At 47.5% G+C, this 15,985-nt stretch overlaps 1 protein-coding gene across 5 annotated transcripts in view; it reads right to left on the bottom strand.

The window, feature by feature from the left end:
* The window catches only part of ALPK2 (alpha kinase 2), a 144,063-nt gene that overhangs the window by 103,785 nt on the left and 24,293 nt on the right, over positions 1-15,985 (bottom strand). The window contains exon 2 of one of the 5 annotated variants that reach the window (XM_050768011.1): positions 6,715-6,829. The exons of the other annotated variants lie outside the window; for them this stretch is intronic. Coding sequence (XP_050623968.1) covers positions 6,715-6,821 — 107 coding nt within the window. The 5' untranslated portion in view covers positions 6,822-6,829. The remainder of the gene's footprint in view (positions 1-6,714; positions 6,830-15,985) is intronic. 5 annotated transcript variants of the gene reach the window in all.

Raw genomic sequence — 15,985 nt, 5'->3', positions numbered from 1 at the left:
TTTTAATTTTTAAGTTCTGGGGTACGTGGGCAGGATGTGCAGGTTTGTTACATAGGTAACGTGTGCTGTGGTGGTTTTCTGTACCATCAACCCATCACTTAGATATTTAGTCCAGCATGCATTAGCTACTTTTTCTAATGCTCCACCCCTTACACCGCTCCCCCCCAACCCCCATCCACCGACAGGCCCAGCATGTGTTGTTCCCCTCCCTGTGTCCATGTGTTCCCATTTTTCAGCTCCCACTTATAAGTAAGAACATGTGGTTTTTGGTTTTCTGTTCCTGCATTAGTTTGCTGAGGAAAATGACTTCCAGCTCCATCCATGTCCCTGCAAAGGACATGATCTTGTTCCTTTTTATGGCTGCGTAGTATTCCATGGTGTATATGTACCACATTTACTTTATCCAGTCTATCATTGATGGGCATTTGGGTTGATTCCATGTCTTTGCTGTTGTGAATGGTGTGACAATGAATATATGCGTGCATATATCTTTATAATAGAATAATTTATAGTCTTTTGGGTTTATATCTAGTAATGGGATGGCTGGATATGTTTGAGTATTTTTAGGATAACATTTGTGACCCTGAGGATCCCTAAAAGGGTGTTAGGGACTTCCAGAAGTCCAAGGAACACACTTCGAGAATCATTGATTTAAGCTATTCACCAAGAGAAGCCTGGATACACTGTCACAGCAGAACAGCTAGCTTTTGCACCCCAGAAGATGGGCATTAGCATGGAGGGGTCACTGCTTTGCTTGGTTTGTTCATTTGTGTATCCTCTTAGGCTGATGACATAACCTCTGTGGTTTTTCTTATTTGTTGCAAATAAAGAAAGAAGGGGAAAGAAGACCTGTGTCTGGGCTCCACTTCCAGAGATTTCTGATTTAATGCTTAATACATGGGCCTATCTAATTTAATTTTGGGCAGGAGGAGGCTGGTTCCATCAATTCTGGAAGAGCTAATCCTAAAAGTTCTTCAGGATTCAGCCAACTTAGCATGATTTTGTGCTTTGAGAACAAGGATTAGAAATATGAGTAAGAACTAAGCAGGACAAGAATCCACAGGACTAGTAACCCTATCAAAGAGGAATATGAAGACAAGAGGGTGGGGAACAGAATGAAACAAGTAGAAAAGGAAGACATAAGCAAACAATTTTTTTCTAGCTACCAGCACAATATAGCCATCAAAATGATATACTTTTTAGTCTCTACATTTCAATCATCATCATCTTCTTCATCCTCATTCTCATCCTCATCCTACCCTAAGGGTGATTCCACCAGCAAAAATAAAAATAAAATCAGTAATCTCGTGGCCTGAAAAGTGGATAATCCTTTATTGCCTGCCCTGAGGTCATTTCCCTGCTCCCAACAATATTAAAATTGCTGAAACTCAAACTGCTACTTGACCAGGTGCCCTGAAGACAGGGTTCATAGAAGTAGCAGCTGAAGTATTGGCTAGAGGTAAGATTTAGAATTCTCAGCCAGGTGCGTTGGCTCATGCCTGTAATCCCAGCACTTTGGGAGGCTGAGGCAGGTGGATCACTTGAGGTCAGGAGTTGGAGACCAGCCTAGGCAACATGGTGAAACCCCATCTTTACTAAAAAAATACAAAAATTAGCCAGGTGTGGTGGCACATGCCTGTAATCCCAGCTATTTGGGAGGCTGAGGCAGGAGAGTCACTTGAACCTGGTGGGGGTGGAGGTTGCAGTGAGCTGAAATTGCACCACTGTACTCCAACCTGGGCGACAGAGCGAGGCTCCATCTAAAACAATAAAAAAAAAAGATTTGGAATTATCTCTGGAATTTAGATGCTATTCAACCACCACTCTGCACCACAGACATTCCATTTTATTATGCATTCCACTTTCCAGTGAAAGAAAACAAGATCAGGAAACACGAGGTCTGCAGTGTCTCCACCCTGTCAGCCAGGAATGCGGCGTGGAGCAGGGAAGGTCTCTGCAGCTCCCCCTCCTGTGGCTGTGAATGTTTTGAGCCTTCCCTCCCATTGCAGCAGGGAGGGGGAAGAGGGCTCCACTCAATAAATAATCACACGATGACATCCGTGTCCTTTCCTTGGCCACAGCACCAGGTGAAGGTCATCATATTTTCTTAAGCCAAGTGTCTGTATTTTATTACCTGACAACTGCTATCAATAATCATATGAATAACTGAAGGAATAGGAAAGACTTTGGTCTTTCCCAAGCTCCAAAGTTATGTTTGTCCTGGAGATGGAAGAATTCTCTGAATTTCTTGATCATATTTTCTACAAGTAACTTGTAGACCTTGTAGACCTTCTACAAGCAACCTTTCAAAACAATGAGGAGATTCCTCACACATTTACCAATTTATTCAGTTATTTATTCAACAGATTGGTTGAACCACACACCTAAAGGGCCGAAAGGGACTTCAGAGCTGTGTCTCTCCCAGGCCAGTTCTCACCCACTTGCCTTCTTCCCCGGTTCTGCTCTCTATCACCAGGGCTGACCCCTGAGGCTACAACACCCCGGCTCCCATGACTGCTGGCTTCTTGCTGTGTTTGACCAAAGAGAGACAGTACATCGGGGGGTGGGAAGGGAAGAAAGAAGAAATCATGTCTTCTGTAGTTCCAGGTCCCATGGGACAGCCTACCAGAGGCCCAGTTTCTGCCCTGTGGCCTGTGACCTGGAACTGGGAGTCTTGCCTCCTCCTTTTGTCTCTGCTGCCCAGGAGATAGTGGCTCTGGGTGACCTCACTGTTCCCTGTTGGCTATCATCTGTGCAACCCTGCACTAAATGCTTCAAAATGGTTTTTGTCTTCCTGATTAGACCCTAACAGATACAGGAATTGGAACTATGTTACAGATATTGGAACTGAGGCCCAGAGAAGATGTGACGTGTCTTAAGTTATATGGCCAAAAAAATGATAGGAAATGTCCACCATGTCTACCATGTATAAAGCATTGTGTTAGCCACTATGTGGATGATAAAGAGGTGAAGTTCCTAGGCTCTTTCCTCGGGAGCCTCCCATCCAGTAAGGGAAATGACCTGTCTATATAAACATCTATAATACAGGACAGTGTGTGCCAGGCACCATTAGCAAGCATGCCAGTTATAAGGATTCAGGTGTTGGGGGCGTGCAAGATAATGAAGGGAGGCTTCCTGGGTAGCTCAGCAGCTGAAGCAGACCAGGAAATACAGGGCGGGATTTTGGCAGGAAAGATGATGCGTGTCTGTGGTTGGTGGAGGGGTGATCATTCCAGGCAGACGGAATAGCCTAAATGTGGAAGGAGGTAGGAAAGAGAGCTTCAGGCCCTCCCAGGAAACAATAAACCATTTTTAATTTGGAACTTGGGGGAGTGGTAGGCGGGAGGGTAGGGTAACTGCATCGTTCGCTGTTTAAACAGGACACTTCAGAGAGTGAAAAGGGGTTTTTGTTTTTTTGGTTTTTTTTTTTTTTGAGACGGAGTCTGGCTCTGTCCCCCAGGCTGGAGTGCAGTGGCGCGTTCTCGGCTCACTGCAAGCCCCGCCTCCCAGGTTCACACCATTCTCCTGCCTCAGCTTCCCAAGTAGCTGGGACTACAGGTGTGCACCACCATGCCCGGCTAATTTTTTTGTATTTTTAGTAGAGACGGGGTTTCACTGTGTTAGCCAGGATGGTCTTGATCTCCTGACCTTGTGATCCACACGCCTCAGCCTCCCAAAGTGCTGGGATTAGAGACATGAGTCACCGTGCCCGGCCTGAAAAGGACCCTTAATAGATCAAAGCAACAGGCAGAGACTGGGGCCATGCTGGAGAAACTGAGGCTGGCCCAGGTGAATCAAGAGATAGGGTCACCTGCCAGGAAGTGGCTCGGCCCAGACCATGGAAGGTTTTCCATCCCATACTAAGGGGTTTAGACCTCAGGTTCCAGTTCACTGGGAAGCAAATAAAATCGTCATGTAGAAAGGGATGGAAAATAATTCTGTAAGATCCTAACTGCGTTTTATACCACAGACCGGGGATGAGGAGCAAACGCTCTTGCTCTCCATATCTGATGTGACCTGTGGCCCCCAAATGAGCAGGAACACCCTGTTCCCCCATGTGTCCTGCTGGACCTACAACTATACATGCTTAGCACACTGCATGGGACTTGAGAAGGGAAACAAGAAATTAGTAGAAGACTTGCTTCCTTCCCCAGAGATGAGACTTTTGGGTATTAAATGGAGCAGTACGCGATTTGCAAACTCCAGTGTCATTGAATTCCAAAAGGCACAGCTGAGGCAGCCGGTGCTTCTGGTGGTTAGGAGGGGAGAGGTCACAGTGGCCTGGGCCTTAGGAAATGAAGCCAGGAGCACAGAACTTGAGCCCGGCAGGGAAGAATTACATTTTGGCTGGGTGGGAAGAGGGGAGGGCATTCCTGGCAGATGCACCAGAGCTGGAATGATCAGGTCATGTGTAGAGGACAATAAAGCAATGAGCTGAGGTGAGATTCACAGGAGGTAGGGCTGGGGGAGAGGGCCATAAAGAACCGGGGCAGTGGGTGGGAAGGAGCCCCCGTGTGGAGGGTACAGAATTCTATCCAGGAGCACTGTGAGTGTGTGAACTGCAGGGGAAAGTTTACTGTTCTTCACCCAAGAGCAATTCGGAGCAGATTGCAGAGGCAGTTGGCAAAGTCAGTAAGTACTGCGTAGTGGTTAAGGGACAGACTTAGCAGCGAGTGTGCCTGGGTTCACAGGCCGGCCCATCTGCTGGGCAGCGTTGAATAAGCCACTTGACAGCTCTGGACAATGGCTGAACCGACATCAACCCGGTGACATGAGGATTAAGGGAGTTAACTCCTATAAAGTGCTGAAAGCAAAGCCTGGCACACAGTGAGACTAAATCAGCAGTTCTCAGCCCTGGCTGAATGTGCAAATGACTTGGAGCGCTTTGTAAAAATATCAGTGCCAGAGGATTTTTAAGGCAGGAAGATAACTGTTGATTCCACAAAGGTAGATACATGTCATGACACCTTTGTCCAAACCTGTGGAACGGACACCAAGAGTGAACCCTCACGTAAACTATGGACTTGGGGTGATGATGTGTCAGTGTGGGTTCATGGATTGTAACAAATGTACTATGCTGGACAGAAGGTGTGTGGGAATTCTCTGTGCCTTGTGTTCAATTTTGCTGTGACCCCAAAACTACTCTAAAAAATAAAGTCTCACGCCTGTAGTCCCAGCACTTTGGGAGGCCACGGCAGGCGCATCACGAGGTCAGGAGTTCAAGACCAGTATGGCCAACTCGGTGAAACCCCGTCTCTACTAAAAATACAAAAATTACCTGGGTGTCGTGGCATGCGCCTGCAATCCCAGCTACTTGGGTGGCTGAGGTAGGAGACTTGCTTGAACCCGGGAGGCGGAGGTTGCAGTGAGCTGAGATTGCTCCATTGTACTCCAGCCTGGGCGATAGGGAGAGACTCCGTCTCAAAAATAAATAAATAAATAAATAAATAAATAAACAAACAAATAAATAAATAAATAAATAAAAACGCAAAAAAGGCCGGGTGTGGTGGCTCACACCTGTAATCCTAGCACTTTAGGAGGCCAAGGCGGGTGGATCACCTGAGGTCAAGAGTTTGAGGCCAGCCTGGCCAACATGGTGAAATCCCATCTCTCCTAAAAATACAAAAATTAGCCGGGTGTGGTGGTGCACGCCTGTAATCTCAGCTACTTGGGAGACTGAGGCATGAGAATCGCTTGGACCTGGGAGGCAGAGGTTGCAGTGAGCCGAGATCGCACCGTTGTACTTCAGCCTGGGCGACAGAGCAAAAACTCCATCTCAAAAATAAAAATAATCTGAAAAAAATACCAGTGCCAGGACCCCACCTCTTCCCCACACCAAAAAAAAGGCACAATTAAGCAGCATAATAGGGTGAAATCTTCACCATCAGGTTTTTTTTTAAAGGCTTCTAGGTTATTCCTTTGGGCAGCCAGTGCTCAGAAGCGCTGAACGAAATAAATGGACATGGATTATTGTACAATAGCGAACACGTCAGGGAACAGGCACATGTGTGGTAGAACCAGGATCTTTTCCTGGGGATGCGTGGGGAGCGGTTTCCTGGCTGCCACTTGGTGCGGAAGCTCTGCACTTTCAACAGCTTTCTGAGCTTCTTGGAGCAATGCAGACCCACCAGAGATTCTTTGAACAAGAAATGGGCAAACTGATTTCAGAAAGGAAAAAATCCTGCGGCATTACTACCACCACGCTTAGTTAATAGACGACTGACCCTCCTTATCAAAAGAAAACTGCAAGTTATCCGGAAACAAGTACCACCCAAAGCACCTAATAGGCCACCGAGTGAGCATAATGTCCCAGAAATCTTAAGGAGCATTGTGACAATATAGCAAAACAATTGTAAGTTTGAACTGTAAATCTATTCTCTAACTCTATAAGGCCCGTCATCTTCGAGCAGGACTAAGATGAATGCTCCATTAGACAAGCCATGGTGGGTAGCCCCAGCTCTCAGCAGCACCAACGTCCCTGGCCACAGGGTCCCAGAGCTCTGCTAATTCATCAAACACCCAGCACGCCCCAAGCCAAACTGTGGATGTCCCTATCCAAACCCACTTCTTGTCTCCACAAAACTGCAACTCCATTCTACCAGTTGCTCAGGCCAAAAATCCTGGAGTCCATCTTTCACTCCCCTTTCACAACCAGCATCCAGTTCAACAGCAGCTCCTGTCAGACACACTCAGAACCTGGCCGCTTGCTCCCACCTTCTGCAGGACCATCCTGGGTGGAGGCACCACTGTCTCATCTGAATTACCGCGATGCTTGCTTGCAGGTGCCCATCTGTGCCCTGAGTCTTCTCCAGAGGATACATTCACAGCACTGAAACGAGAGTCATCCTTTTACACTAAGCCAGAAAATGTCATCACATCTCTGTTCAGAAACCTTCTTGTGTGTCTCCATCTCACTCCAAATCACATCCGAAGTTGTGACCATGTGCCATGGCCTACAAGCAATGAGCTGACGTGAGAGTCATAGAAGGTGAAGAGAACCTGCTTTCCCCGGGTAACAGCCACATCACCTCCTGCTCTGCCCTTTCACCTCTGCGCTCAGAGCCCCTCACCAGAGAGACCTTCCCTCCCTCGTGCTGCTTTATCCTTTTTCACCTGACCCATGACATAGTTCCTGGTGTGTTAAATGTCTGGTTCCTCTTGCTATCCCTTTCCCATGAGATCAGGGCATCCAGTATTCATTGCTGTATCCTCAGGGTGAGAACAATCCCCGGCATATAGTAGGCCCTCCATGAATCCTTATTTTTGAATGAAGTCCTTATGATCACTCCTTTTTGAATTATATTCCAGGATGCATCTTAATAGATTTTGTTCGGGAGGATGGCACTGGTAGGATGAGATGCAGTGATTAACGTAATGGACTCGGGGGCCCTGGGAAACAGAATTTGGGGGTTCTAACCCTAGCTTTAATTCCTAACCTGTTGTGTTACTTTGGATGGGTCCTGTGATCTCTCTGGGCCTTGGGTGACCTATAGGGTGTAAGCAGTGGACTAGACCAGTTGGATTTGACCAATTAAAACAGAATTTTTTAGGGGTGAGATAGAAGCATAAATAATTTTTTAAAGTTCCCCAGAGGTAATGTATAGCCAGGAGTGGGCTAAGCCTGAGCCTTACAGCGGGGTTTCTCTTGCGTTAAAAATGCACATGAATCATTAAAATGCAGGCTCTGATTGGCTGGGTCTGGAGAGGGAGCTGGGATTTTGCCATTCTAACAAGCTCCCAGGGGATGCTGACGCTGGTGGTCCAAGACCAGGCTCTGAGTGGCAACGTCTTGAAGTCGCTTCTAGCTTGGTGACTCCAATGTTTCCATCAAGGATAAAGGTCCCTTTATTAAATTCTCAGGAAAACATCAGCTGTCACTCCACTAGCTGCTCAATTTGAGCTGAGTTTCCTAGTCAATGACTGGCAAGCTGCCCCCGCATGCACTCTGTGGATGTTAAGAGTTGGTTTTCCTTCTTAAAAAACGAATTGCTGGACCCAGAAAGGGGGAATGAGCAAAACCAGGTCCGAGAATTTCTCTCCCAAAAGCAGGCTCAGAGACCTGTGGTCAGGGAAGAAACCCATCACAAGTCAATGGTTTCCCTTCGTCTGCCGTTCTGTTGTCAGGGCCTCAGTGCTGGCTGTGTCCTGTGTCCCTCTCTGTCTCCTTGATCTGACCATCTCAGGACGCCTCTGCCTGGCTGCCACCTCCTGATGCCCACTGGTGAGCAGCGGCAGCCACTGGCAGGCAGACGGGAAAGCAGGGCACCCTGCTCTGGGCCGAGGGAGCAGCCTCATTAGGGCTGTCAAGGAGCAGCTCCAACAGGAAAAGAATCTCAATCCGGCTGCCGCAGCAGCCGCCGCAGGGAATGGGAAGTGACAAGGACGGAAAGGGAGCAGCTACTGTCTGACACCCTGCAGTTCAAATGGTGACCAGAGCTGCTGACAATGGGGCCTTCTCCTACAGCAACTGCGGGAGGCCTATTAGATTATTCTGCTCACCTAGTCCCCTAAGGATTCAGCAGCAGAGCCTCTGACCACCAAGAAGCCACAGTTGATTCAAATCACTTCCTCTAGTTCGATGCTGTACGTGGAATGGCTCCTCTGCCTGCTTCCCTTGAGGCAAGACTCAGTGAAGAACAGAACCCCTGGATGCCCTGTGCTAATTCCTCCCACAAATCTTTTGTTTGTTTGTTTGTTTTTGAGACAGGGTCTCATTTTGTCACCCAGACTGGAGTGCAGTGGTGTGATCATGGCTCACTGCAGCCTCAATCCCCAGGCCCAACCAGTTCTCCCAGCTCAGCCTCCTAAGAAACTGGGACCTCAGGTACATGCCACCACCCCAAGCTAATTAAAAAAAAAAAAAAAAAAAAAAAAAATTGGCCGGGTGCAGTGGCTCATGCCTGTAATCCCAGCACTATGAGAGGCCAAGGTGGGTGGATCACTTGAGGTTAGGAATTTGAGACCAGCCTGGGCAACTTGGTGAAACCTCATCTCTACTAAAATACAAAAAAGTTAGCCAGGTGTGGTGGTGGGCACCTGTAAACCCAACTACTCAGGAGGCTGAGGCAAGAGAATTGCTTGAACCTGGGAGGCAGAGGTTGCAGTGAGCTGAGATCGTGCCACTGCACTCCAGCCTGGGTGACAAAGTGAGACTCCAACTCAAAACCAAAAGAATGGCTGTGTCTTACAATACACAGGAGATCTCAGGGCAGAAAGAATGAACATTTACTTAGCATTTGTTAAGTACCAGCACTGTTCAAAAAGTTTCCTTATATGTATTATCTCATTTAATCTTCACCCAACCCTGCAAGGTAGATACTGTGATCATTCCCACTTTACAGATACGGAAATGGTGGCAGACGGAGGTTAAGCAACTTGTTCAAGTAAGAGGTGAGGCCAAGAATTGGACCTAGGTAGTCTGGCTTGAGAGCTGAGTATCTACTTATGATACTTAGAATGTCTACTTATGCTCTCACACAGTGCTGCAAATCTCTGATTCTGAACCAGTGGGTCCCTGTCCACCCCCATTGGCCTTGTCTTAGTCTGGCCCCGTATATAGCCAGAGCCCTTCCATATTTGGAGCTGTGCTAGCTACTGAATTATGTCCCCTACCACCACCAATTCACATGCTGAAGCCCTAACCCCTAATGTGATGGTATTTGGAGACAGGGCCTTTGGGAGGTGATATGGTTTAGATGAGGTCACAAGGGTGGGGCCCTCATGACAGGATTAGTGCCCTTAGAAGAAGAGACACCAGAGAGCTTGCACTCTCTTTCTCTCTCTCCCATGTGAGAACATAGTGAGAAGGCAGATTCTGCAAACCAGGAAGAGGGCCCTTACCAGAACCTAACCATGCTGGCACCTCGATCTTGGACTTCCAGCCTCCAGGACGGTGAGAAAGAAAATTTCTGTTTTTTAGGCCACCCACACTATGGTATTTTAGTAGGGTAGCTCAAGCTGACTATGACAGGCAGGGTCTGAGGGACCATCCCGGGGCTTAACCCCTCTCACGGGCCACGCCCATTCTCACCCATTCTCAGGTTCACCTGGGGGCCTAAGTGTGGGGCGTGGCCTGAAGGGAATCCTGGAGGATCCAGAGCGGCAGCTCCCCTCCCATGTGAGGGGGACTCTGCTGAGGTGTAGCCTGGTATCTCCTGGAATGTACTGAGACTGGCCCAGCAGTGTGGGATTCAGAAAAAAATGAATGGGAGCATGTGCTTGGGAGAAGACAAAGCAGGAATTCCAGGTGATGGAGCCTGGAGGCAGACAGGGAGGGGCGTGAGGTCCAAGTCAAACACTGGTTCATGGAGAACTTAGGCGGCAGGGGCAGGAGAGGCTCCCAGGCAGGACCTGGCAGAGGCAGGGAGACCTTGGGTCTATCATGAGAGGCCCTCAGCTGAGTGCATGAGGAGGAGAAATAGGCTGGGCTGAGACTTACGCTGCCAAACTGAATCCCTTTCTCAGTCCTGCCCTCTCCCTACAGAGTGGGGGCAAAGCCCTTCCCAGGACTCACAGGGCCTGATTAATTTCAGCTTTGCCCATAACTAGCCATTTCCCCTTGTCAGGTAATTTCTTTATGAGCATTACCTTGGAGTTGGTCAGCTGTTCCCTAGCACTAACACATCATGATTTCTACATGAGTGAGGCACCCCATCTTTTCACTCTTTCCAGACGTGTCTGCCTCTAATTCTGTGATTACAAGGTAGGGCTGACTCCAAGAACTTCCCTAACATGCCTGGCCTGCTCAGTTCTCAGAAGGTGTCAATGGAGTGACAGTTTCACAGACTTTCAGAATGTGTCCAACTTCTAGTGATTGGTGCACCTTTCCCTGACTGTCCCAAAGTCTTGGGAGGGGCTCTTGGATCAACCTATCACCTGCCACCTTAGTCATGATTTGCCCAGAGGAGTCCGCACCATGGTGGGAGCAGCCACCCGGGTCTCATCCCCAGGAAAAGGTGAGTGAGTGTCCCAGAACATGGCCTATAACCATTCACTCTTCTGAGACACTTACCTACTAAAGTCACCACCAGAATGTGATGACAAGCAGTGGATTCTCAGAAGGGACCTGTCACCCGGGGACTAACTGGGAGTTCCTCATCAGACCCTCGGAACTCATTCAAGCAGGGCCCCAGGCGTGGTCTGAGTCACGGCCCTGATGCGTGCCTGCTGAATTCATTCAGGGAGAACGCCACGGGAAGCCGCCTCAGCCCGGTGTCGGGAACACAGATGCCTTCCAGGTGTCGGAAAGTTCTACCAGTCATCCTTAAGACTTGTTAGACCTACTTAAGCTCACAGGAACATGAAGTTCACAAAACACTTTCCAACCTTGAATGAAATGCATTCTCCATCTTAGCCAAGACATAGCAAGATTCAGTCATCTTTATTTCTACCTGATGATTCCTTGAACAATCACGTTAACTACTTTTTTTTTTACCCTCCAAAAGAGAAATAGCAGAGGGGAAAAATGCTGCTTTTCTTACCTCCCAACTCTCCTATTTTAATCAGTTCCAAAATTATAGTTTGGGGTGGGGAGCATGTTTAAAGCACCTGAAATAGCTATTATTTATTGAGTATTCGAAATTCCTTGCATGTGTTGGTTTAATCCCCCACAACAATCCTATTAGGCAGGTGTTATTATTATCCCCATTTTACAGATGAGAAAACTGAGACATAGAAAAGTTAAATAATTTGCCCAGGATGATACAGCTTACAGATCTGGGATTTAAACCCAGCTCTTTGAACCCTGGCTGTCAATAGTGGAAAGAATTGTCTGTTCTTTGTAAGTGAAGTTGATGGTGACAATTCTATCAGCAGGTTGTGTGTTCTGAGGTGTTTCTGAGGTGTTTCTTCCAGCAATGGGGATATCTTTTTTTTTTTTTGAGATGGAGTCTCGCTGTTGCCCAGGCTGGAGTGCAGTGGCATGATCTCTGCTCACTGCAAGCTCCGCCTCCTGGGTTCAAGTGATTCTGATTCTCATGCCTCAGCCTCCCAAGTAGCTGTGATTACAGCCTCACGCCACCATGCTCAGCTAATTTTTGTATTTTTAGTAGAGACAGGGTTTCACCATGTTGCCCAGGCTGGTCTTCAACTCCTGACCTCAAGAGATCTGCCCGTCTCAACCTCCCAAAGTGCTGGGATTACAGGCATGAGTCACCGTGTCTGGCCCCAGAGGGGGTATCTTTAAGTGATTCACCTATACTCACTTGCCTAGTCTCATTCACGAACAGTAACTCATGTTTTTCAGATGTCTGGCAAATGGTTTAGGTTTCCTTGGGTGATCATGTATAGAAAGAGACTGATGGCCCTCCCCAGGGCAGAGATGATAAGCACTTACAAAGAGCTCTCAAAGCAGAGTATCCTGAGGAAGGTAACACCGTACCCCATGGCTCCTGGGGTCTGAAATAAATGAGAATGCTGACACATGACTGAAGTCACAGAGTCCGCCTTCTAAAATCATTCTACTCTGTGAGGTGCTGCAAGTTAATAGCATGTTAGAGTTCTAGTGGAAAAGAAAATGAAAAACCATCCAAACGGGGCTGCAAGTATGAAACATGTGTAACAAAAGCAGCTTAAAACCTTGTGTCTGGGTGACCACTCTCTGGTTCAATATCCGTTTCTGAAATTTCAGTGTCTGTTTCCTCCACTGGACTGTGAGTGAGATCATAGAGAACTTTGCTTCCTCTTACTTGGCACTGAATTCTAGAGCATTTTAAGTGCCCTTAATATTTGTTGGATAAATGAATGGTTAAGAATAGGCCAAGCGTGGTGGCTCATGCCTGTACCCAGCACTTTGGGAGGCTGAGGTGGGCAGATCACCTGAGGTCAGGAGTTCAAGACCAGCCTGGCCAACATGGTGAAACCTCATCTCTACTAAAAATACAAAAATTAGCCAGGCGTGGTGGCATGTGCCTGTAATCCCAGCTACTTGGATGGCTGAGGCAGGAAAATTGCTTGAACCTGGGAGGCGGGGGTTGCAGTGAGCCCAGATCTTGCCACGGCACTCCAGCCTAGGCAACAGTGTGAGACTCCATCTCAAAAAAAAAGGGTAAAAAAAATTATAGGCAAAGGGCAGTCATAGCTGGTTTTTTTGAGAAGGATAAAGATACATGCAAATAGATGATTTTAAAAATCAATTAAATGTTCCACAGATAGAAAATGCAGATTACAAAATCTGGCTACTAATTCCACTAATGTGAGTATGCACACCTTGTTGCAATGTGACTTTGCTACTCTACTCTTCAAAAGTAGAGTCTATTTTTCTTCCTGTTAAATATGGGTTGGCCTGTCACTTGCTTTGGCCAAGAGAATGTGAGAGAAATGATGTTGGGTGGAATTCATTTCTGCAGGAGGCCCTGCAGCTCCATGACCTTGGAATGCTGCCCTGAGACTGTCCTGTAAGGAAACCAGTGCCGGCCTCCTGGGGGATGAGAGCCCATGTGGAAGAGAGCAAGGCGACCCAGCCAATAGCAGTATCCACTGCCAGTCCTGTCAGGAAACCACACTGGACCTTCCAGCCCAACCAATCCTTAAATGGACTTGAGTGGCATGAACGAGCATGAGAAAGCCAGGGAAAACCAGCAGAGAGCCAGCCCCCAGCCCACAGACCCATGAGAACTAAGAAACTGCTGCTCTTTAAGAGCGCACCAGTTTTGTGGTAGTTTGCTAAAGTTGCTCAGCCTTGGTGCTCCAGACATCTTAGATTGGAGAGTTCTGACTGTGGGGGCTGCCCTGCTTACTGTCCAATGTTCAGCAGCAGCTTTGGCCTCCTCCTGCCAGACACAGTAGCACCCCACCCCCTCCTGTCAAGATAATCCAAATGTTTCCGGATATTAGCAAATGTCCCCTGGGGGAAAAACACAAGTGACCCAAACCTTATTGATGTCCCCTTCAAATCCTTGAATAATCAATTGTGAATTTGGGGCAGAGTTGAAAAAAATGTTTTTGCCCCTTGGTCCCTAGACATCTCCCACTGGGTGGTCTGGGTGAACTCAGCTGGTGTGTCTGGAACCAACACTGCATTCTCAGATAAATCTGGCCAGTGCTTATGTCCAGGTAGGCAAAAAGCCCTGCCTCCTTTTACGAGACTGCTCGGTAAACCCAGGTTTTAGCTTCCTAGGCCTGTATAACTAACTACCACAAACTGGGTGGCAAAAAGCAACAGAAATTTATTCTTTCACAGTTTTTGTGTCCAAAAAGTCTAAAATCAAGTTGTCATCAAGCCATGGTCCCTTGAAGGTTCCAGGGAAGACTCTTCTCTTGCCCCTTCCTAGTTTTTGGTGGCTGCTGGCAATTTTTGGCATGTTTCTGCTTGCCATTGCGTCACCCCGATCTCTGTCTCTGTCTTCCCACCGCCATTTTTTCTCTGTGTGTCTCTGTGGCTCTGTCTTCCCTTTTTAAAAGGATACCAGTCATTGAATTAGGACCCACCCTGTCAGAGGTGTTTGAACCAAAGTGACTCCAGCTTGAATAGGGGCTGGGTAAACTAAGGCTGAGACCTACTGGACTGCATTCCCAGGAGGTTAGGCATTCTTAGTCACAGGATGAGACAGGAGGCACCAAATACAGGTCACAAAGACCCTGCTGATAAAACAGGATGCAGTGAAGAAGTAGCCAAAGCCCACGAAAACCAAGATGGCAATGAAAGTGACCTCTGGTTGTCCTCATGGCTCATATGCTAATTATAATGTGTTAGGTGCCAAAAGACACTCTCACCAGCACCACGACAGTTTACCAATGCCATGGCAACATTTGGAAGTTACCCTATATAATCTAAAAATAGGAGAGACCAGGAAATCTCTGCCCTTTTCCCAGAAAACTCATAAATTATCCATTCCTTGTGTAGCATATAATCAATAATAAGTATACTCAGGCGAGTAGGCCACACCGCTGCTCTGCCATTCTTTTACTTTCTTGATAAACTTGCTCTCACTTACTCTATGAACTTGCCCCAAATTCTTTCCTGTGTGAGATTCAAGAACCCTCTCTTGGGGTCTGGACTGGAACCCTTTTCCGTAACAATCCAACAACCTAATCCAATATGAACTCCTTCACTGATTATACCTGCAGAAATCCTGTTTCTAAATAAGGTCGCATTCTGAGGCGCCAGGCAGACATGGATTTGGGGGACACTATTCAACTGTGTATACACTCCATGAGCTGATTGGCTTGTGGTGACTGTGCCATTCTCCTGGTCATTGTCCCTGCCCGGTGCTCTACAGACCTGTCCCCAGCCCAGCCGATGCTAGGGCAGAGTTGCTGACAGAGCAGAGGGGCTGCTTTGTCCCCCTTTCACCCAGGCAGGGGCGGAGCTTTGCTGCTCCCGGGTGTCCTCCGCCCCCTTCCCCTTCCTTCCACCTCCCTCCTGCTGGCTCTCAGCACAGCCGTGTGATTGCAACCATCAAAGGAGGCCTCCCTGCTGAGGAGAGGGTATATCTAAGTGCAGGTTCCTGGACAGATTTTTATCTGTTGCTTTGCTGCCTTTCTTTACATTGTGTTCATAAGAGACCACAATTCCCCATTTGTATACACATCGTTGCAATTTGCTTTCATTATGAGGTCGAAAACATCTATTTGCATTTTCCTCCCCACCCCTCAACTCCTACATCTTTTAGGAAAAAAAAAAAAAAACTCTATTTCAAGCTACAGTGCATACCATAATGTGATTATTGATGTTTCTCTCCCTGGAAATGCCTCCTTGGCTTTCCATTTCTCTTCCCTGCCAAGCACACTTGACCCGTGGTAATGTAAAGGTTACAACAGCAATGATAAATCTCTTCCCCGCCGTCTCACTGGCCTGAAGTGCCCAGGTTCATGAGGTGAGGACGGCATGAGGAGGAGACTGCAGGGAAGATAGAGGAAAGAGAGAAAACAAAAGGTTCATAAATACAACCGCAGGGCTCTTAGCCTCCACTCAGAACTGCAGATGAGATTTGTTAAACCAAAAAAAGCCCTTGGGAAACACAGAAACAGGAGCTTTCAAATATCT

The sequence above is a fragment of the Macaca thibetana genome, chromosome 18 (assembly GCF_024542745.1).
Source record: "Macaca thibetana thibetana isolate TM-01 chromosome 18, ASM2454274v1, whole genome shotgun sequence".
In the NCBI taxonomy this organism is placed as follows: domain Eukaryota; kingdom Metazoa; phylum Chordata; class Mammalia; order Primates; family Cercopithecidae; genus Macaca; species Macaca thibetana.
Note: the sequence above shows the minus strand (reverse complement) of the source record. Positions and strands in the feature narration are given on the sequence as shown.